The sequence below is a fragment of the Cylas formicarius genome, unplaced genomic scaffold (assembly GCF_029955315.1).
Source record: "Cylas formicarius isolate icCylForm1 unplaced genomic scaffold, icCylForm1.1 PGA_scaffold_6__28_contigs__length_40554024, whole genome shotgun sequence".
In the NCBI taxonomy this organism is placed as follows: Eukaryota; Metazoa; Arthropoda; class Insecta; order Coleoptera; family Brentidae; genus Cylas; species Cylas formicarius.
The window spans coordinates 3789911-3816886 of record NW_026844347.1 but is presented as its reverse complement, the minus strand read 5'-3'; the positions used below and the strand labels follow the sequence as shown (position 1 = coordinate 3816886).

The 26976-nt window shown below is 34.4% G+C and overlaps 1 protein-coding gene across 2 annotated transcripts in view; it reads left to right on the top strand.

The window, feature by feature from the left end:
• Positions 1-26976, top strand: part of LOC132703038 (calcitonin gene-related peptide type 1 receptor) — a 95740-nt gene that overhangs the window by 25109 nt on the left and 43655 nt on the right. For both annotated transcript variants that reach the window (XR_009619011.1, XM_060672062.1), the window contains exons 5-7: positions 387-478; positions 9593-9719; positions 23758-23984. Coding sequence is in view for 1 of the 2 variants with exons in the window: in XM_060672062.1 (XP_060528045.1) it covers positions 387-478; positions 9593-9719; positions 23758-23984 (446 nt within the window). In the remaining variant the exon portion in view is untranslated. The remainder of the gene's footprint in view (positions 1-386; positions 479-9592; positions 9720-23757; positions 23985-26976) is intronic.

The window sequence follows — 26976 nt, the reverse complement described above, 5'->3', positions numbered from 1 at the left end:
CCACCTCGAAGCTCTCACTTGAGGATCTCATTAATATACTTATTGGGCCAACAACCAAGCATACATATAATAAATAAGGAATGATTAATGGTGTTATTCTTTGACAAGAAATTCGAACCTATCTTTCCAAACTGTTGATTAGAGACCAAAGTTAAGATTACTTTTGAGCACAAAACTGGCACGGTATTTCGTAAATTAATCTAAATGTAATTTGCAAATGAGAATTTCCTCATTTAAATAAGATAGAGATATACATATAAGATATGTGTACAGCATTCATCTAAATATGACTAGAGATACAGTATACACAATATCTCATTTGATGAAAATGTATCATTGTCAACCAAGCAAACAAACCTAAAAATTCGCCCGATTTTTTGTTCCAGTTCCGAACACTAGTGGTGATCATCCATTCGGTAGGTTACGGAATTTCCTTGGTGGCGCTACTGGTATCTCTGGGATTTCTCCTTCATTTCAAGTAAGTATATAGCTTCACCGAATGCCGAAGTTAATATGTAAAATTCTGGGCTTTAGGGTTCTACTTTAGAATAGCGATGATCTTGAAAATTTTCCATATTTTACAAAATGTTTTTCTTAAAATGAGTTCGATTAATCTATATTCTTAATTAATTAATTATTGATGCTAAATTAAACAAATTGAGCGTATTTGATAAGTCCATTTTCCATATTTAAAAACAGAAACCTAAACATATTAACAGTATGTGAAATGATGATGATAACCTAAATTTTTAACTTCTTTCATATACCTAACTTCATTCCAAAAGTGAAGTGATTCACTATATTACGTGTCGTGAGGTGAACCCTTCTGATTTGGCAGGCATAAATAATACAATTTGGTTAGTTTTCTTGATGGACCATGCATTTGTGAGTACTCTCAATCATTAATTGTAAATCAATCATTTATTATTGTACCTTGGTCAACATTTAATCTGGGTAGAACTCGTTTTTTTTTGGCTAGCCCAGAAGAAACTAACCAAAACTATCACGTCAGTCTTGTCGGTTGTGTACAAAGATTGGCAAAATGTTCATATTATTTAAAATAATAGCACAAATGAGCAAATTATGCCTTTTCTAACGCTACCAGATAAGTAAAAAGACAGATATTATTCACGTGTATATATATATATATATATATATATATATATATATATATATATATATATATATATATATATATATATATATATATATATATATATATATATATATATATATATATATATATATATATATATATATATATTCTCACATATTGATTCACGGATGGAAAAATGTGATGACACTATATTCCGGGATATCATCCGTTCGCTCGTTGAACTCCGGCTGGAATCCTGCATCCGACTGGAATCGAACACTTCGAAGTGTTTTCGGAGCGCGAGCATTGAAGATGCCAAGTGAGATTTTGGCGAAACGTCTGCAGGATTCCAGTCGGATGCAGGATTCCAGTCGGATGCAGGATTCCAGCCGGAGTTCAACGAGCGAACGGATGATATCCCGAAATATAGTGTTATCATATATATATATATATATATATATATATATATATATATATATATATATATATATATATATATATATATATATATATATATATATATATATATATATATATATATATATATATATATATATATATATATATATATATATTATATACTAAAATATTGTAGTCGAAAGTTTAACCATACGCTGGCCTATGTTAGATTGAGTTTTAATCGATTTTTATGTAATTTATTTTTTCTATATTCATGGTTTGAAAATTAACGATTGTATACTAATTTATAAATTACTAATAAATCATTTTATTAATGTTATCGCAAAGAAAATGTCGAAATGAAAAACGGACAGAAAAGAATGTTTTCGGTTTTCTTTTTTTTTAAGGCGCAGAAAAGACTTAATTTTTTATTTAAACATAATTTTAGACCGACTTCGTGAGGACGCATGTAATATTAGGCCCGACAATCTGAGTAGTCATATTAAGCTCCAACGCCTCCGCCCTTTGATAAAAGCGCAGGCACAATGAGTGCTTTCGATTAAATTAAAATGTTCTCATTTTGTGTTCAAGCCTCGACGAAGTAAAATGCAATTAATGGAGCACTGCTAGCCAAAAAAGATGTATATCATGTAGAAAGCTGTTTATATTAATCTTTTTTTTCTAATTTTTGTATCCCTGCACAGGAAGTTTTTAAAAGTAAGCAACATTTTTAAAAGCAAAATAATTGGCATTAACCGCTGTTTATCAGCACTTAATAAAACGGTTTTAAAACGATGAAATTGACTTTTTTTCTGCTTCTCAACTCATTTTTCCCAGAAATATATATTTTACATTATTAACAAACTTATAAAAGACAGTTTTAAAAGAATGAAATAATATACATAAATTTTACGAACAATTTCACACATAAAAAAAATGAACTCAAACGCACAGGGACACAAATTGGATTGAGAGAAAGAATCCGTTTGATTTAAACGACATCTAAAAAACGAAGCAACAGAGTTGTAATTGAAATAAAAAGATTTCATAACGATGCTAAACCGGAGACCTATAGTTTGAATTGAAAATGTCGTTAACGCAATCAAGGATTCAACTCTTTTTGGCTTTGGTGATTTCCCATTTCTCCCGAAAATAAAGTGTTTTACTCTTTGGGCATTCATGACATTTTGATAAAGAGAAAGGCCCGTGGACAAAACTTGAGTAGCAAAAACTTATGTAATCTCTGTCACATCAGAGTCCATGGCCTTTCTCACCAAACTTAAAGGCAATCTTCCTGCCGGATTTTCCGATATACACTGCATTAGAATCTTCACAGTTCAAAGAAGCTGCAGCTTGTTCGTTATAACATGTGAACGGTCTTTTGCGCGCTGGTTGGTTCTGGAAGTTTGTAGACCTCAGAATGTTCCGTCGGTTCGCTGCTGCTGCGTAGTTGAAGGTTGATCTAATGATGAGTACGTGATCCATTTTACCTATGAATAGTCTCTGACAGTTGCCATTTTCATATTATTATGTTATATATATTATTTTGTTACACAACTGTTAAATTTAATTCTGCTGTAGAAAAAATATGGACTGCAACACATGCACTCACCACGATCATACCTCTAGAGCTTAACTGCTTTGTGCAGCAAACACTTTATGCACTAGTTCCACAAATAACTATTTTTAGACTTCGTGGATACTTTCGCAAAATCGATGAAATCTAAGTAACGGAGCCTGCGCCAAGGAATAATTAATTGTATTTGAGCTAAATTCTCAGAGAGGAGGCCCCTAACAACTGAATAAAATTACAACGTAACCAAATCTTGATTGTGTAAGTCGCGTGAGAGACATTCAAACATCGATTCAGATTAAAATTTAAATCCCCTTTTCTATATGCAAATCTTTAAAATTGGAATTGGAGTGTTATTTTAGGCTTTCACGTGCACCTCCATTTTCGCTATAAAATTTAATTTGTGAACGATTGTAGCCGACTTTATAACATTTGTTAATGCATTGATGATTCGGGACTTTTAATTGAAACAAATAATCAATAAGTTTATGTACATAAGTTAAAACGCCGTATCAGTTGGGAGCAGCATCGATAGAATATTTGCTTACCGCAGAAATTTTTGGTGGTGGTGCGCATCAAAATAAGTAATTTTTCAAAGAAACTTCCACAGGCTACTGTAATGCTTTTTACAAAACTTCTGGATTCCTCCTGCGTCGGTTTTTGCTGAGTCGAAATTGCTGACGTTTCGCCAATCATCCTGTTGGCTTCTTCAGAGCTTGACTGAAACTGGCTCGTATTTTACTCTGTACCTGCTTATACACCGTCTCGGATGACTGATTCCCAAATTGGTGACAGGTAGAGAGACCTGAGTCGCTAGTAGAAGAACTGATTACTTGCAAGAATTTTAGTTTTATCTAATAAAATTTTATGTCCGGTTTCATGAGTGTGTTGGGCAACAGCTAATGATTTTATTTGTCTTAGTCGTAAGGCTCTTTCGTGTTCTTTGAGCCTAGTTGATATTTTTCGTCCGGTCTCTCCAATGTATTCTTTGTCGCGTATCTCAAATGGAATTTTGTCTTTGACGGACCGGAGATGTTGAGAGATTTTTGGACCAGCGGTAAATCTAGTTTTGACGTCATATTTCTTATGTGTACTTACTTTTGATATGTGGTCACTGATGTTTTCAATGTAAGGAAGGACCACAGTGGCAAGTGTAGCTTTGGGCCTCATTGCTAAAAATACACTTCACCACAACCTTCCAATATCATGTAGGGCACACAGTTATCTAGAAATTTCCTTAATCTGCTCATCCATTAGTCTCTGAAAAAGATTAGTTTTGAAGCGTTTTAGGTTGCTTAAATTTTTGATTTTATGTGGCAAATTATTTAAACATGAAACAATATTATATTAAAAGGAGCGTTTAAAAATTTCAGTTGCATGCATAGGCGGAGTAAACGTCCCGTTAAATAGTATATCAAGATTATGTATGTCACAGTGATAGCTTATTTTATTGAAAAGGTATGGAGGAGAATTTCTATAATTTTTAAATGTAAAACGGCAGAATGAAGAAATATTCTATTTTTCATATTTAACCAATTAACTCTTTGAAGTGTGTGACTAATTCTCGAACTTTCGGATCCCAAAAATCAACCTGAGACATGAGTTTTGAAGCTTTTGATTTCGGCGTTTATCAAAATAGTTTAAACAAGGTCATACACTGCATCCCCGTAGCATAGTTGAGACAAATCCAGAGACACACAGCATTGTTCTATGTTTTCTGCTTAAAAATTCACAATTTTGATATATAAATTTTAACATTAAATATGCCTTTGGAAACATTTAGAAATATTTTTCTTACCGAATCACAAAACTTAATTTTTTTTATTATTAATCTCTCCCTGTCACCCTTTCAGCCAAAAATGATTACTGCGAATTTGCTAGCCTTTAATTGTGAACAATGCTTAGTGGACATCTCATAAACTATGTTCAAGTCATAGTTTAAGGCTGAAAAGGCTTGCTTGGCATATACAAAAAAGAAAGGCGGTCCTAAAATAGATCCCTGAGGTATACCTTTATTAACATTTAAGAATGAAGAAGTTACACCATTATATGTTACTGGTTGAGATCGGTTTTGTAGTTATGAAACTAAAAGATTAGTTGCGTTTTCTGACAAACCAATAAAATTTAACATTGAAATAAAAATTTGATGATTAAGGGTATCAAACGCTTTCGAATAGTCTAAAATGGTTAGTAGTGCCAGCGTGTTTTCATCTGTAACCCTAAATATATTATCGGTTATATGTAGTACAACTATGTCCAGCTTTATATCCTGATTGAGTAACGGGGATACTCTTGTTATTATCTAAGTGAAACTGCATCTGCTCACATATAACCTTTTCCAAGATTTTTGAAAAAGTTGGTAAAATACTGATAGTGCAAATATTATCTAAGGTTGTTGGATTTGCAATTTTTGGTAACGGTATGACGAATGCCTTTTTCTACTGATCCGGAAAAATTGAATATTTTAAGCAATAGTTTATAACATGCGTGATGTGAGGCAAAATATGGGAAATACATAAATTGATTCTAAAAATATTAATACCATCGCAACCTACTGCGTTAGTCTTAATAGTCTTAATTATCCGCAATACATCAGTTTCAGTTACAGGGGTAAAAGAGAAAGTACGGGGGATTGAACTATTTTCTCTATTTGTATAATATGAAATTAAATCCTTATCAGGGGGTAAATCGAGAACAACTTTATAAAGTGACTGTTTATATCCTCAACATTACATACATTTGCAGGTAAATCACTATTTCCCCCCTGTAATAGTACCATAGTCCTCATGCCTGCCCATACATTCTTTTGATTGGCATTATTATAGAAAAAACTATTGTAATACACTTTCTTTTCTTTTTTTATCGGCGCAGTTACAGTATTTCTCAGAGTTCTATAGATCTGCCAGTCACTTGGGCTTTTACTCGTTTTAAATTTAGGTAATGCCTTGTTTCTAGTAGCTACTATGTTAATAATAATGTCCGTATGCCATGGTGCGTATTTTTTTGATATCTTGTAGGTTTTGAGTGGGGCGTGAATATCTAACAACGTTTATATTGCTACTAATAAATTCTACCTTGCCCTATGCATTTTTTATATCATAAATGTTATTCCAGGGAATGGACATTAAGTCTGATTTAAATTTATCTCTTAATGTTTTCAATATAGGACCAGATTTTTTATATTTTAAATTAATTGAACAAAAAACGAGGTTGGGGTCACTTATATGAGGAACTGGCAAAACGCCGGAGTGACTAACTATATCCGAAAGAATATAATCCAGTATATAAATTTGATAGTTCATTCTCCAAGTGATCAAAGAAACTAATCTAATCAAAATTAGTATTTTAAGTGAAATTGAAGACTTTACACCAGACCACTGCATCGACCGAGCTTCCTGTCAGATCTTACAAAGTTATAGCCATCAATTTTCAATCTGTCATTAGATATCGAGCAATTAAGCCACGTTTCTGTTACAACACATATATTTATACTATTTTCTAATAAAATTTTGAAAAGATTGTTCGATATAATAATTATTTATTAACACACATAGAATATTTTTAGGTAAAGTTACATAACATTGTTATAGTTATTTAGTATAATATTCTTAAGCAAATATGTCACTTACGAAAATTGAATATTAGTACTTAACACGGACTAGAACGGAAAATTATATTAAAATAGCAGAACTTAAAAAGGACTACTTCGAACTCGTATATTAAATTGTTTATGCAGATGCTTACTAATAGACACGCTCAAGCTAAATAACTTATACCAACTCAATGAAATTGAAATGAGAAGAAAATAAAAAAAATTAGCAAGAGCAAAAAACCAGAAACACCAGAAATAGTGTCCTCGACAATATATTATGCATAGTCGCAATCAAACTTTTTATAATTTTACGATACTAATAAAAATTATCCCGTGCTGATTCTGGCAAACGGCCTGCAATAGGCCTGGGATAGCAGTACGTTCTGCAATTGCTGTCACAGTTATTGTACGTTTTTAAGGATAGCGCACTGTGAGTGAACATATGTGCTCAACATCGCCCATAAAAACTTTTGTTTTTAAGTTGTTTATAGTAGCAAATTTTCTTACTTCGTACTGATTGTAAACATGGGTCATCGGCTGATATCGAGAGAGATCAAAACATTCATTGTTACTACGTTTAATGATAAATTGATTCAGGAGATTATTGATAAAGTTTCAAAATTGATTGAAAGTAAATTTGAGGAACAAGTCTCTAAATTAAATGAAACTATTAAGAGTTATTCTGATAAAATAAAATTTTTGGAAACTGAAAATCAACTTCTGAGGAAAAGGACGGATGATCAAGAACAGGCTGTGCACAACCGCAATGTGCGGATATTTGGGCTGCAGTGCAAAGATGGAGAACACTTGCGCGCCGAGGTCGTCAATTTGTTAACATCAATGTCAATGTTAGTAATGCAAATATTCCAAAACTGTTTCCATGTTAGTGCGAAAAAACCGCCTGAATGGCCGCGTGCTGTTATTGTACGTTTTTGTACCGATATCGTTCGTAGTACCGTACTTAAAAATCGAAAATTTCTCAAGAATACAGGTATACACATTAAAGACGACTTAACAAAAGTGCGACTTTCTTTACTTAAGGCTGCAGTTACGAAGTTCTCGTATAAGAATGCTTGGGCATTGAACGGGAATATTTATGTAAATGTTAGTGGTGTTGTGCATAGAGTTATCTTCAATTGCATTTTCTGTAGTGTGTAGTAGAGTTATGTTGTTCTTCTGATTTTGCAGGTATTTTTATTAAACCAGGCTAATTTAATTAACTTAACAAGACTAAGCAAAAACAAAAAGCGGGAGGGTGAGGGCTTAGATGACAAAATGTATTTTAGGTATCCAGAGCAATTCGTACAGCAATTTGGCAGCGACCAATGGGATCGTATCGTCCCGTGTTTGTTAAATAAATACACGTTGTGATTTGGCATTTGAAATATTAACGCTACTAAATTATTTAAAATTGAATGTTGATATTATCTTGCAAGTTCGACTCAGCAAAAACCGACGCAGGAGGAATCCAGAAGTTTTGTAAAAAGTTTTAAAATATTTGTGAGCAATTTTCTCTTAAACAACATGGGTTATCAACAAAAATATGTCAAGATAATGTGATTTTAAAAAATTGTGCTCACTATTTCTAACCAAAACTAAAAACAAGAGGAATGAGCACGTTTAACATTTAAAGTGAATTTTTTTGTTCTCTAAAAAAATTGAAAATCCCAAGGCTTCCTTTATTCATTATGTTTTTATTAAATAAATTAAACGAAATAGAATTTGATTTCCTCATTGTAAAGTCACTGCTTGGACATTTTTTCAATTTTTTGTCCTATACTATTTTGTTTTCAAATAGTGGAAGTAAATGGTTTTTATGTTTTCACGAACGTAAAACCTAAAAGTGCGATAATTTTCACTTTTAGTTTTGTTGATGGAGTAGACAGGACTATAAAAAATGAATTACTTTTTAATACTAATCAATGTTTTGAGCTTAGCTGTAGTAGAAAGCAGAAACAAGCAGAATTTCAATATAAAATTGCGGAACCGTGTTGGCTAGAGTTGCGGAGCTGCGGGATTTTTCAGGGCACATATAAATGATATAATAGATAGGGCGTCTTGAGTGTATGGTTTTATCATAAGAAATTGTGAGCATTATATTTTAATATGTCTTAAAACATTGTATATATCATTTGTCAGAAGTATTCTTGAATATTGTTCTTTTATGTGGAGTCCTTGTTATAAAACTCGTCCAAAATAAGTTTCTGTACCAAGTACACATACCGAAGACAGACATTATGGAATCATGCAATATTCATTCTCTACATAAGAGAAGAAATGCGTCTGCTGTGATTTTTTTATACAAATTGTTAAATAAATTTTTAATTCTTCGAAATATGGAAATAATTATTAAATTGTATTACGTTATTCTCACCCTACTCTGTAAGTAAAAGTAATTCTGTTGATTTTGTAAATAAATAAATAAATAAAACCTATATAGCAAAAATTTCAAAAAAATGCATCTGGAATCCGGACTTTTCGAATACAATGAGCCTTTATTTTTTCAGAGCGTATCCCAATATTATTGTAATAATGTATAAAAATATAGATGGAGCAAAAAACTAAATAAATTGCCTATATAACTTTATTGTTGTGAATTTTTTTTGTTCCATATTCGGTTTTCTTTTCGTTCTTTCTTTCTTTAGAGCAGGTGATCATAATTCTCTGCAGACACTTTCGTTTGGCGGCCTTCTCGCCAGGATTCATTTAAACAAATTTATTCAATGCCATCGTTCCGGCCCTTTTAGAATTCGTAGGAAAAGTAAATCAAATACGACCCCTCTGTTAAAAAATTTGACGGCTCTCAGACTGCAAAAACGAACGCATTTCGATACTCTGGAGCACAAAAGAGTCTCGATAACAAAGCCGAATTCACCTAGAGTATCGACTATAAAAAGATAAAACTTAAACCGTATCTTTTTTTTCATTCCAGGTCGTTAAGGTGCGCTAGGATATTGATCCACATCAATTTGTTCGCCTCGTTTGCCATCAATAATTTTTTATGGCTGTTATGGTATTACGTCGTATTCGACGAAACGGAAACTCTTATAAGCAATAAGGTAAGATTTCCTTTTTACTATGTTTACATTTTGGATGATTTATATACAATGGTTGCAGTGTTTACTTGTATAGGTGAATAGCGTGTAAACTGGATAATATCTGCTTATTTAATACTTTTCATCAAAATAAGCATCCAGCTTATTTATTCTTGAACTGTTGAACAACAATTTAAATTATTAAATTTATTTAAATTTACAGGAAGGTATTAATTTGTTTCCTACGCATTTTATTTTAAAGAATTGCAATTCTAAATAATGGCAGGTGCAAAGCCATTAACATCTATTTATCGGAGATAATGAACTGAGGAAAAACATCGAGAAAAAGAAAAACCAAACCAAATGGACAAACAAAAAAGGAACAAAATCATTAACACGTTCAATCAAGTACGCTGACAGAATGACGTAGGACGTATATCTCTGTCGGACATTCTCGAGAACAATCTAAAACAAATGAGCCAACTCTAGTGTAGTTTAGTCGATTTAATGGAAAAGGAGGCCACATTCATCTCCTGGCATCCGTTACGGTTTATGCATACATATAACTACATATTTATGTAACCAACTGTTTTTGCTTTATATTCCTATAATTCTCTGTAAAGTTCCAATTTAGATATATATTACAATTTAGAATGTATTTGTTGTATTATAATAAAAGCTGATAGATAATTTTGTACCTTTATGCAATGTTTATTAAACTCTGGTTGTTAAATTTTGTACAATTCTCTGAAATAATTTTGTCGGTCGCATTTTATATAATTAAAGAGGAAGACGAATTCTAATAATGCCTTCAATTTTCCAGTCCGTTGGGAGTGGACTTCTCTTATTTGGAGGAGAAAGTTTTGATCCCTTAGAGATTACATACTCTTATACCGGCTCAACGTCGAGAATTTTATAAATTATTACCGAATACGTTGGATGTATTTTCGATAACCCATTACTCCAGATTCAAATGAAATCAAATGGATTATAACCGAGAGATTATTAAATCGGGCTTCTAATAATCTAATATGTAATCACAATGCCAGTAGAGATTAGTGCACTGCATGCAGAAGATAATGAAGCTAATCTGGGCAATTACGGTTACTGTTATTACTGGACAACATCTAAAGATAGTTGTCACGCGTGCAGTTGATAGGTTGAAATATTCCCTAAAACAGACGTCTACGTATATCTTCACGAAAGAACGATATTTGCCCTTTTATTACTAAATTACGAGAGAGATATAAACACAGTCAAGTTGATAAATTTTGATAAACATTTTTAAATGATTAAACGAATGCAACGAGAACTTGCGAGTCTCTGAACTTAATGGAAGTTTTACCACATAGAAATATAATTAGTCTATGTTTTACTATGAGAAAGGCGATAATTTCTGATTTTAAAAGGCGACGCATAAACCTAATATCTAAAATTTTGGTCAACCTTAGATGTTATTTACTTACTTACAGTACCTTGGTGTTCTAAATCCGATCTAAGTGGGAGCATAAGAACGACGGTCAAACATCTCAGATAATATGTTAAATGTCCATTAGATAAGACCAATATCATAAAAAGAAATGAAATTAATATACTTCCTCGTAGTAAAAATTCGATCGAAAGATTGATCTTTCATAATTCGTTCCAAGCTCTAGCGTAAAAACTACACATTTAGTTATTCAGACCACAAACTAACAATGAGAGATGAGATTGTTAATTTTGAAAATCATAGAGTTTGGATTATTATAATAAACACCCTGTATCCCGAATGCGCAATATTTCTTCACCCAGCAGAGATATGATACCAGTTCATATTCTTACCAAATATCAACAGTGTCATTCCTAAAATCACTTTATTCATATCTGCAACTCTTGTCGAGAAAAACTTATTTTCTAGTCTTGGCTAATTTTAATAATAATTTGTAACGAAGGAGCCCAAATGAACATTGGTTATTCGTTTTATAATCTAAATTGCAAGTTTCCTTAAAGCTAAAATACAAGAAATGTAATAAAACTCTTTTGTAAAAGTTTATCCTGCGATACACTCGCCTCTCTTTTTCTAATAGACTCTCGTGCGAGTTCTAAAACTCCGAGAGTGATTTTGACGGTTTGGAAGGCATCTATAATTCGTTCAATAAGAACTTCGTTGAAATGCACTTAAACTCCAGGCTAAGAGTGTAACCGTAATTCTTATAATTTCTCAAAGGTTTTAGGAATTCCACTGGAATTCGTCAGAATTCCTTTGAATTCTTCGTAATTCCTTTAAAACTGGGTTGTTCTTTGAAGATGCATTTAAGTCATTTAATTACTATATTATACAACAAGAAAAACGTTTACGTGGTATGTAGTCATATTTCATTGCATTAAACAAAAGACAAAAATGAACAAAAACACATTATTGTTTAACCACCTACAATTTAAATAAATATAAATTAATATACTTTAAATAAAAACAAACCATATTTAATTAATCAGTTTTCAGTGTTTCCTAAAAATTATACTTCTTTGATTTCTGTGCTTTTCGGAATAATTTATTCAACTCTAAATAAATAATATTTCTAGATCTAAATGGACACCAAAAAAATAAATAAATAAAACTGCGGAACACCAAGTTCACGTCCGAATTCCAGAATGAAAAACGTCAATAAACGTAACCGACTGAGGCGCCAATAGACCCAGCGCATTATATTACTTCTATGTTTAAATAAGGAAAAATATTGTATTGGAATGCCATGCCGGCGGGTTCGATCGTAGTTTTAGTGGTAAATTAAAATATATATACATATATATATATATATATATATATATATATATATATATATATATATATATATATATATATATATATATATATATATATATATATATATATATATATATATATATATATATATATATATATATATATATATATATATATATATATATATATATATATATATATATATATAGTTGAAAAATATGCTTTTCTTGGATCCTTGTATATTTTTTATAGGATGATTCTTAGGATTTGGTCCACAGTGAAACTTAACACAAACGTACACTCTAAAAAAATAAATAAATAAAAACAAAGAGGTAAAAAAAAAGACATCAGATACAATGAATGTTTATTTTCCACTTCTATTTGTGATTCGTACGCCAAGGCAAGAACGTTATTGTTTTTGGCAATGATGTATGTTGTGGTACTTTTTCACAAACAGCGCTAATAATAGACATTTAAAAAAAATATAATAAATTTGTGAGTATGACTAATATATGTCATTTATTTTTATAATATTTGTAATTTTTAAATTCGTATATGTCTACTGTTTAAGATATTCTGTGTTAGACGCTTTTTTTGTCCTTTGTTTTGCAGTTTTTGAGAAAGACCTGGGTTGCCGGTCGAAACGTCAATGACAATTACAGTGTTTTAAAATTATTTGTGAGTTTTGTTCACTGTGGACCAAATCCTAAGAATCATCCTATAAAATATATATATATATATATATATATATATATATATATATATATATATATATATATATATATATATATATATATATATATATATATATATATATATATATATATATACTAAACATAAAAATATATATACTACACCTAATAATCATAAACACTTAATTTAACTGAAATTTTCAAAAATCAGTTTGTTAAATTTTCAACCATCGGCCTTTGCAATATGTGCAGCATTATATAGTGGAATGCGCCAATAGCAAAGGCCGATTATGAGGTTGGTCTGTAAAGAATCTTAAAATGCTTAACAATGAACGTTTTTATTGTTTTTTCTACTCTCTTCTGTAATTATACACTGATCTAGCGTGCGGGAAGCGTCACCTTACCACATAAGTTTCTTGTCTCATGAATTCGAGCCCCATCGGACATTTCCGGGATTTTACCGCATGGTTTGGGGGCAATCAGATGTTTTCGGAGATTTTACACACGGTCTAAATTTTGACATTTATCAATTCTGACGCTCACATCAGTGAATGCATCAGTGTAGTTTTGCAAAAATGTACCCAAAAACTAACGGTCGTAGAAAAATGTGGTGTGCAACACGTTTGGTAAACTTTTTAGATCACTCATTTATTAAACACTCGCTTCGCTCGTGCCAAATAAACTCTTGACTCAAATGCTGTTTACCGCACTTGTTGCATAATATACTAATTTTCTATTATTTTCATGTGGTTTGTTAGGGTATGCTTAATTAATACGAAAGATATGTTTTAGTGTGTGATATGCCCTGAAATTCGAATTCCGAAGCAATTGCAAAAAGCAATAAAACAAACAATGAAAACACAAGCTTACACACAACATTTTTAATGAAACACAAATTGGAACGGTCGTTGCGTTAAAAATAAACCATAAGGATTTGTACCTACTAAGACCACAATCGAATCCGTGACCAACGACCAACGACCTAGTCACTAAACGCTTTATTGATTTGTGACAGTGTTTAATGAAGTTGATGTTTGCGCACGCGTGGTCAGTTTATAATTTTTTCCTTCGAAAAATGATCAATCGAAACACCACTGGTTATAAACATATCTCGAAACAAAAAATGCCTTGGAACTCCACTGGATTTTCTTCACACTGTGCACCATAATTCCTCTGCTGGTTAATCCTCGACTATAATATATACCTCTTCAAATAAATAAAAATAAGTCCAGCGTACAGCAATTGAAACGTGGGACCAAGCAACTGGACTTGTTCTGATAATCACACGAACGGGCAACACTGTATTTGAATAATTACTTGCAGTGACTCTAAAAGTTTTAAACTAACTTGTGAAGGCACGTCCTCTATTAATCCAGGCAATTCGTTTTGTAGGAAGTTTAAATACATGTCACCATTTAAAATTCGCTGGTAAATAAAGGGATCAGTTAAAGTATGTCCTATAACTCCTGTCCTGGTGTCGAGATTGTATGATATGTCGATTTTCTTGTTCCTAAACATGTAAGTTATGGTAAATCTGCAGTATGTAAAATCTATTACGTTCTCGTGCATTGTGTATAGCCAATAGTAGTGAATTTGCTATTTTGGCCGAAATAAATTCAAAGTTTTGTTAAGTTTTACCTGAACCATTTTTATGAATTTTAAACGTACGTTATTTGTTTGCTCTATTTTAATAACATCTGACATTCGAATCTGCAAACTACAATATTGCAGAATTTATAATAGTTCTATTGTTGAGTAGCCGATGACCACTTTCGTTCTATACTATTAGTTTTTTTCTACATAGGGTTGGCAGATAATTAAAAGGGAGTAAAAAGTTTCTAAATAAAACCTAAAAGTCCTTTGTTCAGTTCAGGGAATTGAACCTACGTTACCTATGCTTTAATGTTGATCTAAACGCAAACGAAAAAACTAATAGGATCTTGAAACGAAGCGTTTGCCTACACAAAGAAATCAGAATTCAACCTAAAAAAAGAATTGATTGCATTAGATTTGAAAGAGCAGCTATTATCATTCATTTTGGTTTGATATTCCAATTTGTTTGTAATTAAAAACTATTATGAATTTGTTTAGATATTAATTTAATTATCCGTAACAATTAACAAAACTATGAAGTGTGCTTTTTCGCTTAAACTGTACTTATTAAAAACTGATTGTATTTCTAATAGAATTATTGGTTAATCGACACCCTGTATATTCAGTTACCATATCGTAGAAACAAATATAATGCGAGTTATCGTCATTCTCTGGATTCGTGCTCTCCACCCCAAAGCTCGATTTGCATCTGGTATAGAATTAGAGTGGCTCCCTGTGTTGACATTCTTGTTGCCGTGCGCAGCCAGTTTATCGAATACCTACGCTAAACACAACCGTTTCCGGAATTTAACCGACGAATTTAGTTTTGGTAGTTATTTTTTATTCATATAGTCACGCCACACGTGATTTAATTGAAAAAAAATGAATTAATTTTTCTGCTCTCTCACACCTACAATACCCAATTATTCAGGCACGCGGAATGTTTCCGGTAGATTTTAGGCACGGATGCTATTTTGTTTTTTAATTGCGACTGTCGCATATGTCACAGTGTTTAACGAAGCTGACGCGTTGACATCAGTACATAATTCGGTATTTTATAAGGTTGTTCGGAAAGTCATTTCGTTTTTTCCCGTCAGAGGACTTAATTACGTTTTTTCGAAACCAACTTCACACTTAAGCCGCATAACCATTATATGTCTTGAGAGCTGATATTGCAAGGCTTGTGTGTGAAAAAGTTCTATTAATTCTACGCAGTAGTTTTTGGTTGGTGCCCTTTTAAATATGGAGAGCAATAAGCAGCATTTTCGTCATATTTTACTTTTTTACTTCAGAAAAGGTAAAAATGCTATCCAAGCGAGAAAAAAATTGACGGATGTGTATGGAGAAGGCGTGTTAACAGTACGCTAGTGCCAGAACTGGTTTGCAAAATTTCGATCCGGCAATTTTGATGTCGAAGATGCACCACGGTCTGGAAGGCCGGTCGAAGCTGACAAAGATGCGATAAAGGCATTAGTTGATGCAAATCGGCGAATAACCACACGAGAAATCGGTGAGAAATTAAATTTGTCGAATTCGACTGTTTATGGCCATTTGAAAGGCATGGGCTTAACCTCGAAGCTCGATGTGTGGGTGCCCCATGTCCTTACGGAGCGAAATTTGTGTCGTCGCGTTGACGTGTGTGATTCGCTCCTCAAACGTCAAGAAAATGATCCATTTTTGAAGCGGATTATTACCGGGGACGAAAAATGGGTTGTATACAACAATGTTAAATGCAAGAGGTCATGGAGCAGAAAAGATGAACCGGCTCAAAGAGTGTCAAAAGCCATCATTCACCAAAAAAAGGTGATGCTCTCCGTTTGGTGGGATGTCAAAGGAATCGTTTTTTTTTGAGCTTTTGCCGGACAATACAACGATTAATTCAGAAGCCTATTGTCATCAACTGGACAAATTGAATAATTCACTTAAAGAGAAGAGGCCCGAATTAATCAACAGGAAGGGTGTAGTGTTCCACCAGGATAATGCGAGACCTCACACAAGTTTGGTCACTCGCCAAAAACTTTTACAGCTTGAATGGGACGTACCGCAACATCCACCATATTCTCCAGATCTGGCGCCTTCCGACTACTATTTGTTCCGGTCCCTGCAAAATTTTTTGGATGGCAAAACCTTTACCTCAAATGAAGATGTCAAAAACCACCTGAACCAGTTTTTTGCCAGCAAGGACCAAAACTTTTATGAGAGGGGAATTATGTTACTGCCAGAAAGATGGCAAAAGGTGTTGGACCAGAATGGCCAATATATAATTTAATAAAATATTTATTCATTATACGAAAACTGTCTTTCATGTTCCCCAAAAAAAACGAAATGACTTTCCGAACAACCCAATAGTTCGCCGTTCTCCAATTTTTGTATTTAAATAGTTAGGGAAAAAGTTGATTTCAATATAATTTTTTAATAAACATAACATATTTTTCTCCCGAAGCTGGACCTGTTTTACCGGGTGTCGAGGCTGTGGCTCTAGCATTATCGGCTATTTTATTTTGAAACGAAAGAACAATTTTTATAATAAAAATGAAGGATAAATGGATAAATTTACAAATGGATTCGAAAAAATTTGAGACACTGCAATGTAATTTACAGGTTTCTTTTCCTTGACAGGATACGTAAAACAAAAGAGACAAAATTATCAAATACTGTTGCAATAGTTCTTTAACAACAGCTATACATTAGGAAATTGAATTTTTGGAATATCTGTCAGATCACTCGATATTTACGCTGTATATTGTTAACTCCTATTGTTCGCCATTTAATTCTATATCAGCGAAGAAAGGGAATCATGTTATCAAAATAATAGTAGGCAATTGTTCGTAGAAATGTAACTTTATCTGACTAAAATAGCCAATTCTAAAGTCGAGAATATTGGAAACTAAGCAAAACCTATTATAATTGACAAGCCTTGCTAGCAATGTGGAAACAGGGAATTTAGTTCTCTGATGCAAGAGCTTTTAGTAATAAAGCTTGGTCCGCTGTATGACAATTAGCAGGCTTCCGATCTAAACCCATTAAAATATGCATTGCCATTCATACCATACGGCGCTGAATTTTGTGGACAGATTACACGGTTTCAAATTAAAATTTTGGGTTACGCGAGGACTTAATTATCGTCACTTATTAAAACTACAGTTTGTTACCAAAGTTTTGTCAATATTACCCGTGGAAATTTGAAACGACTCCAGAATTTATGGTAGTTTAGTAGAAACAATATTTTTCGATTCCTTCCACCGATTAAAAAAAACTTTGTTTCGCTTTAAGCAAAAACTTGTTATCCCTTCTTAGCTTTATCGCATCTAATAACTTGTGATATTACCAACTCCATAGAGTTCGCTTGAATAGTTACAAACTGGGTTTAAAATTATAATTTCCTTAATAAAATCCAAACGAACGGGTCGCAATTAACTAGACTGAGCTTTGCCGAATAAACATTTATATAGTCAGGGGAAATTCGACTATTTAAATATGCTGGATTCAAACGATCAACAGCCATCGCTCTCGATCCTCCTTCGGTTAACAACCTCGAAGATACATTCTGGTTTGACTTATTTGTTGGATGTTAGAAAGTCTCATTTCTCTTAAAACTCTCTGGAAATATTAGACTTGTCCCTGACCCTCGGCTACTTGACTTCCTGGTCGATCTGTATAGTCTACTATCCTTTGCTCTTTGTCCTCTCTTAAGTGCGAATCACGCCTGTAGTGTTCACACCTGTGAGCGCCATTAGGGGACAAGTTAATAAAATCTGATGTTCACTTGTAAAATAAGTGAAAATAATCGAACGCTCTACCGCTGAAAATATTCGCACCTAGCCTGTCAGTCTGTAAGACTTATCTAGTTTTACTGCAAAGTCTCTTTATTTGTTTCCTTTGATGCTATTCAAATGTAATTAGACATTTTCTAGCTTATTTTTACTCGTAATTTGTCTGCGTCTCCTTCGATAAGAATCACAGTACAGTATCAAACGGCACGTCATTGATTTTTAACAAGTTGATACGTCAATTGCTTCACGGGTGACCGATTCTCAAATGGAGAAGAAATAGAAATCTATGTCGCGGTCTGTATGTCACTAGGATGTTTTATGATTTTGCATCACTTAGAATCTCTTAACCAGAAATTAACACATCTCACCTCAGTTCTTCTCTCAAAAAATTACCAATAGCAAAATCACGTTTGATCAAAAAATACACGTTACCAATACCACTAACGCAAAGTAAGTCCCTAATTGACCATCCATTAGTAGTAGTACTTCAGTAATTTCTGCGAAAAAAAGAAAAATATCCTCTCAAGAGAGCCAGTGTGGACAGTATACCGCGTAGCTGTAGCAAAGAATACACTTGAGCAACAAGTCGAACTTCGAGAGTGCTTTCTGAACATCCCCACGTAACAGGACATCAGATTTTATTCGATATTTAGATCCAAAAAAAATTCAGATCGAAATCATTAAGCATCCTAATAACATAGCACAGCCGAGGAAATGTCAGGGAATTTTACAGACGGGAGTAGAAAGACATATGTGCGGCTTATTTTAAATAAAGAACCAATTATTATTATTATTAAACTAATGTTAATCCAATAAGTAAGTACATTAAAACATTTTGCAGCTTTGCAGCTATATGCCGTGTTCTGGTTTTTTTCTAAATTTTTCCACATTCCTGGCGTAATTTTCATAGGCGATTTCAATACCCCACAAATGCTTTGTTCATACGAATTAGCAAACTATAATCGACAGGTCTTCGATAGAGCGGGAGATTTTCTATATCCGGAAAAAAGCTGCTTTATCCGAAACAGATGCGCCAGTTTCTCCTCGCCGCATCGCCGGTTGGTCGTTTTAGATTAAATTCGAATAATAAAACGGAAATTAGGAATTAGTGGTTATTAAACCATTAATACTCGAACAGGAATTTTAACTGCGTTCTTAATAATTGGTTTTCATTTTTATTTAGGGACTATCGAAATTATAAATGGCGGTAAACCAGAATAAATGTATTTATTTATTTATTTTATTCGGATACATTAAAGTAGATATGACGAGTTACAGACCTAAAACTAAACATTGCTTAAATATATTAATTGTAAATGGTAGTTTATATATAATTTTTATACAAAAAAAACTCACAAGTACATTTAAAATTCTGTAATGTGTAGAATGTATCCGTCAACAGTAGCCTTTTCACTTCACAGTTGGTGACAGATTTCAGATGCGTGACAAGTGCTATTTAATCTCAACTGAGTTAGATGTTAATGAATGTAAATAAAGCGTTACTTGTTACCCCCAACATTTTTTTCTTTTGCGCTGCTAAAACCCTATCTGTGTCCTGGGCGCTGTCCCATATGGGTATATTATAGCTAAGAGTCGAATATGCGTATATAGAGTAATCAGATTACTAAGCTAAATGATTAAATTTTTTAATGATTTTATCATGTACTAGCATTTATTTAATTTGGAGCAAATAATATAGATTTGTGACTTCTAGTTAAAACGATTTTCAATCGAAATTCCTGAAAATTTGAAATTACTACCTAAGCGAAGAGCGAAATTCTCAAACATAAAGCACAATTCCAGTGGCTTGCAATCTTTGGTTTTAAATTACATTAACTGTTTTTGTCAAATTAATAATAAGTTTATTTTTCCTACATCTGTTGGAGAATTCATGTGATGTCAAGAGAATTTTTTATTTGAAGTTATGTTCAGAATTTGCAGACACCGCAATAGATGTGCTCTCTGCGTACATGAAAATGAGTTCATGTGTTATGTATTCGGGATAGGCTAGGCGGTCGCGGCCATCGATCCCATCTTTGAAATCCATTTCACAAATATTCTGGTAATATTTCATTCAATTTAATAACGTGGATAAATAATTTTTGAAAATGCAACAGAATTGTTATCAAAATTGGATTGTTTATCTAAGCGACTACGATCTATAACTCTAAAACATTTTTTCCTACCTAAATACCTAATGTATTTAAATTAAATGTATTTAAAAAGCGTGTGCAAAGAATCATTTTAAGAGGAATTTTAAGACCCTTCGACAGTATCAAAATAACAAGTAATGAAAAGCTCATTGCGGATGCATTAAATAAATACTTTACAGATATAGGGTTAGGTATTGTTAAAAAAATTGAGGACGAGAAAAATTCTCTAACGTTTAACGAAGTGTTATGTAAAAATGATATATTTTTGGAATCAACTAGTGAAACCGAGATTGCAAATCTTATAAAAAACTTTAAGAAAAATGCTGCATCATTACACGATGGTGTAATCTTGTCAACCTGAATCAATAAATTGGACCTATTATTAGTAAATAATATATAATAATAATTAGTAAATAATGGAAAATTCCAGAGGAACTAAAATTCGTTAAAGTAGGCCCAATATATAAATCGGGGTCGAGGATGTCGAGCAGCAGCTACAGGCTAATATCACTCATAAGTACTTTTTCAAAAATAATCGGAACTCTTTTGAAAGATAGAGTGACATGCTTTCTAGAAAGGCACGTTACTTTTGAACCGTTTCATTACGGATTTACATCTAATAGCGGTACACTAAACGCCTCTATGAACTTAGTGAAATTAATATTAAATAGTCCTGATCAGGGAAGGGTGGTTTTGGTTGTATTCGTGGACTTAAGAAAAGCTTCGATGTTGTCGATCGTGGTTTGATTATTGATAAGATTGAACAAATAGGACTATGTAAATGTAAATAGGACTATGTAAAATCTAATTCGAATATACTTACCAACCACAGTCAACACGTAACTCTGGAAGACTGCAGAAGCAGAGTTATGGCTAATAATTGTGGGGTCCCTCGGGGTTCCGTCCTTAGGCCCCTGTTGTATAAGTTATACGTCTTGCGCTTGCAGATGATACGGTCTTAATTTATACATTAAAGAATCCAGAAGTATTGGCAAATATAGCAAATATTGACTTAAAAGCAGCTGGCTAGTATGTAATAAATTAAAAATAAACGTTGAAAAACTAAATAGATTTTACAAAAAAAATAATAACTTTAACATTAAGATAAATGTTTTTACTTTGGAAACAGTTGATAAAATAAAATATTTAGGGCTTACGCTTGACGAGCAGCTAAATTGGAGTGCTCACATTAGTCATATAAAGAACAAAATAGTTCCCTGAGTTGCAGCGTTATACAGGTGTAACTATTTTTTAAGCGAAATTTCAAGATACAAGATACAACGAATGTTTCTCGTCGGTTTAAAATATCTTATTGCAGTCTAGGGTACATGTAATAAAACAAACTTTAATAAAATAAAAATAATACAAAAGAAAATATTTAAAACGCTATTTAATTAAGATTACAAAATGCACACTGAAACGCAGTACTCACTTCAAATTAATCCGATTGAAATTATATTACAATTTGAACAATCTAAACTTATCTTTAAAATAGTACAGAATAAAACACACAACTTAAGAAATCACACTGACATACAGTTCCGGAATGCCAGAACAAGTGCAGCTTCAAATACTTACAACCTGCTGCCTAACATTGTGTGAAAAATGAGACAACCAATTATATTAGATAATTCAATGAAAATGCTTAATGTATTGTTTAGAAAGTTACCTAATTCATGTCTAGAGAGTATAATAGTGTATTACAATCTAATTATAATATAAATGTACTGAATAAAGGATTATTTTTTAAAAAAAGTCACTTGTTGGTTAAACAGAGGCTCTGCTCTCTCTCTCTCTCTCTCTACTGTCTATCATCATTATCCATGCTCATCGTTTTTCTTCTAATCAAGATTTTATAATTATAGTTGGGGGTTTTTTCGATGTATAGAACTTTAAGTTGGCATGACTGTTCAAGACGGCGACCGATTTAACAGCTGTGAAGTGATTTATTCTCAGTTTGGATTGGCAATTCATCATGAATTCATCAAGTAAGGCGTAGATTCGTCGAAGGGGCCCAAAACGAGATTGCCGTTGTTCCCGATTTTCATAAGCGAATTTTGTTTAGCGATGAAGCGCACTTGGAGTGAAGCTAATCCTCAAGTGTATGTCGAAACACCGTTACATCCAGAAAAACTGACTGTTTGGTGCGCTTTATGGGCTGGTGGAATCATTGGTCCGTACTTCTTTAAAAACGATGATGGCCAGAACGTTACTCTTTCATTCCTGAATTGAATAACCATGATGTCCAGGAGATGTGGTTAAAACAAGACGGCGCAACATATCACACAGCTCGTGCCACAATCGATTTATTGAAAGACACGTTTGGTGACCGCCTAATGTCACGTTTTGGACCTGTGAATTGGCCTCCAAGATCTTGTGATTTAACACCGCTAGACTACTTTCTGTGGGGCTATGTAAAGTCATTGGTCTATGCGGATAAGCCACAAACGCTTGAACATTTGGAAGACAACATTCTCCGTGTTATTGCCGATATAAGGCCACAAATGTTGGAAAAAGTCATCGAAAATTGGACGTCCAGATTGGACTACATCCGCGCAAGCCGTGGCGGTCATATGCCAGAAATTATATTTAAAATGTAATGCCACAACATACATCGAAAAAAAACACCCCTTTCATGAGTACCCAAGGAGTAAAAAACTTTATATTTTGATCTCCTCCATAGCCACAAATAGGGATCGACGATTGCGTAAATTCAGTTTTTAATTTTGCGCCGACATTAATTTCAATAACGTAGAGTGCAAGCCTCCGGTCTAGACGTTTTATGATTTTTTTATATTTCATTAATTTTTTTACTTTGCCTTTTTAAATTTTGTAGAAATCAAACGGAGTCGGTTTCATTCCATGTTGCGTCTGTATGCGTTTGAGACGGAGCTTTTTATGTTTATTTATGGTACACACAATTTCTTTTGTGATCCCATGATGCCCGTGGACGCGAATATTTTCATAAATAATTTTTGAGACCTCGACTTTTGTGTGTGTTCATAAAATCCCTTACAGCTTGGGTTAATTTTAATTATGTACCATTGAAATTGTAACAAAGCATTTCTAAGACGATTTGCTAATTTAGAACAAATATTTGTGTTACAGTTCTGGTGCACAGCGCTGCATACCATTCTATACAGCTGCCTAATATCTACATATTCGTGGATGCTTTGCGAAGGACTGTACCTTCATACAGTTCTGGTGTGGGCATTTATTTCCCAAAGTAATTTACTTATGGCGATGGTGATAATAGGCTGGGGAATTCCACTGGTCACAACTTTGATATACGTTCCCGTGAGAGCTTTACTGGGTGAAGGAGACGAACTAACAATGTAAGTAATTTTGTTTATGAAGATATGTTTTTTCACTATCTTAAAACTTATTGTACAAGCAAATATCTGCAATTAAACAACTAAATCTGATAATAATAATAATCAATGCAATATCTTAGCCTATTTTGTCAATTGTGTAGTATATGTAAGTTTATTATGAATCTCGAGTAAAAATTTTAGAAAGCAAAACCGTCGGGAACCAAATTTACGAATATATCGGAATCGATATTCTTCATTCGGGTTTAAAGGCCGTCGTCGATTGGAATTACTTCCTAACGTTTCGCTAGCACGAGTGGCGAGCTTCTTCAGAGGTCCTTCCATCTCCGATGTTGGACGTAGACTGACGATTTCTCCTGCGCAGGTTGTATTTATGCCGATTGGTGGAGGGCGGGGCTTGTTCCGCTTCGGTTGGTCTCGGGATATCGATCGGTACTGCTCGGGCGTTCCTAAGGATCGGGTTCCAGATTTGGTTGAGTCTAAGGGTCTCCTCCTTTCGGTTGAAATTGTGAGGGTGTTATTGAATCTCAATGGCTTCCCTGACTAGTCTGTTGTGATAGCCGTTGACCGATGCTAGTAACTTACAGCTCTCAAAGTGTATCCTGTGTTCCCCGCTGCCCAGTGCGTGTTCAGCCACTGCAGACTTCTCTGTATGTCCTAGCCTGCAGCTTGCTTTATGCTCCTTAAGTCTCGTTCCCATTGATCTCTTGGTAGTTCCGATGTAGACCTTTCCGCATTAACACGGAATGCGGTAGACTCCCGCAGCTGAAAGTGAGCCCCTCTTGTCCTTCGCTGACCTGATGGTCTGCTGGATCTTCTTTGTAGGCTTAAAGATTGTTTTGATGTCGTGTCTTTTCAATGCTCTGCCAATCCTGTCGGTGACACTCGGAATATACGGCAGATATGCGTGGGAGGTGGAGGGTCGTTGTTCGGTATCCCGTGATCTTGATGATCTTGAGTTCATTGATCTCTCGATCTCCCTCTTACTGTAGCCATTTGCCTCGAACGCAGTTTTTAGGTGTTCAAGTTCCATCTGGAGGTTCTCCGGTTCGCAAATCCTTCGGGCTTGTTCTGTCAGGGTTCTGATAACCCCATACTTTTGACTTGGGTGATGGTTGGATACAGCATGCAGATATCTGTCCGTATGGGTTGGTTTTCTGTAAATTGTGTGGCCCAGCTTGTTACCTCGCTTCCTCACTAGTACGTCCAAGAATGCAAGTTGTTGGTCATTTTCAGTCTCCATAGTAAACTGGATGCTGGGATGCTGACTGTTGAGATGCTGCAGAAAGTTGTTGAGCTTGTCCATACCATGTTTCCAAATCACGAAGGTGTCATCCACGTACCGGAACCACGTTGCTGGCTTGTACTCTGAGGTGTCGATCGCTTTTTCCTCAAAGTGTTCCATAAATAAGTTGGCTATAACCGGGCTTAGTGGGCTTCCCATTGCCACTCCGTCCACCTGTTCGTAGAAGTTTCCCTTTCACACGAAATAGCTACCGGTCAGACAGACTTCAAAAAGTTTGCAAATATCGACAGGAAATATCCTGTTCACCAGGTCCAAGCAACTCTTCAGAGGTACTTTGGTAAACAGTGAGACAACGTCGAAGCTCACAAGGATGTCGTTTTGTTCAATATTGATATCTTGAATCTTGCGCACGAAGTCGGTGGAGTCCTTGATGTAACTGGTGCCGTGTCCTACGTGTGGTTGAAGCAGCGATGCTAAGTGTTTAGCCAAGTAATACGTTGGTGATCCGGGTGCGCTAACTATTGGTCTTAACGGGACATCTACTTTGTGTATCTTAGGTAGTCCATAGAGCCTTGGTGGAACAGTATCCGTCTTCACAATGCGCTTCTTGATTTCTTCTGACAGTGATGATGACTTGATGAGCCGGTTGGTAAGACGTAGTCTAACTTGCGTCGGATCATTTTTCAGGGGTTTGTAGCTTCCCGGGTCCAAGAGTTCCTCTAGTTAGACTACGTCTTACCAACCGACTCATCAAGTCATCATCACTGTCAGAAGAAATCAAAAAGCGCATTGTGAAGACGGAGACTGTTCCACCAAGGCTCTATGGACTACCTAAGATACACAAAGTAGATGTCCCGTTAAGACCAATAGTTAGCGCGCCCGGATCACCAACGTATTACTTGGCTAAACACTTAGCATCGCTGCTTCAACCACACGTAGGACACGGCACCAGTTACATCAAGGACTCCACCGACTTCGTGCGCAAGATTCAAGATATCAATATTGAACAAAACGACATCCTTGTGAGCTTCGACGTTGTCTCACTGTTTACCAAAGGACCTCTGAAGAGTTGCTTGGACCTGGTGAACAGGATATTTCCTGTCGATATTTGCAAACTTTTTGAAGTCTGTCTGACCGGTAGCTATTTCGTGTGGAAGGGAAACTTCTACGAACAGGTGGACGGAGTGGCAATGGGAAGCCCACTAAGCCCGGTTATAGCCAACTTATTTATGGAACACTTTGAGGAAAAAGCGATCGAGACCTCAGAGTACAAGCCAGCAACGTGGTTCCGGTACGTGGATGACACCTTCGTGATTTGGAAACATGGTATGGACAAGATCAACAACTTTCTGCAGCATCTCAACAGTCAGCATCCAGTTTACTATGGAGACTGAAAATGACCAACAACTTGCATTCTTGGACGTACTAGTGAGGAAGCGAGGTAACAAGCTGGGCCACACAGTTTACAGAAAACCAACCCATACGGACAGATATCTGCATGCTCTATCCAACCATCACCCAAGTCAAAAGTATGGGGTTATCAGAACCCTGACAGAACGAGCCCGAAGGATTTGCGAACCGGAGAACCTCCAGATGGAACTTGAACACCTAAAAACTGCGTTCGAGGCAAATGGCTACAGTAAGAGGGAGATCGAGAGATCAATGAACTCAAGATCATCAAGATCACGGGATACCGAACAACGACCCTCCACCTCCCACGCATATCTGCCGTATATTCCGAGTGTCACC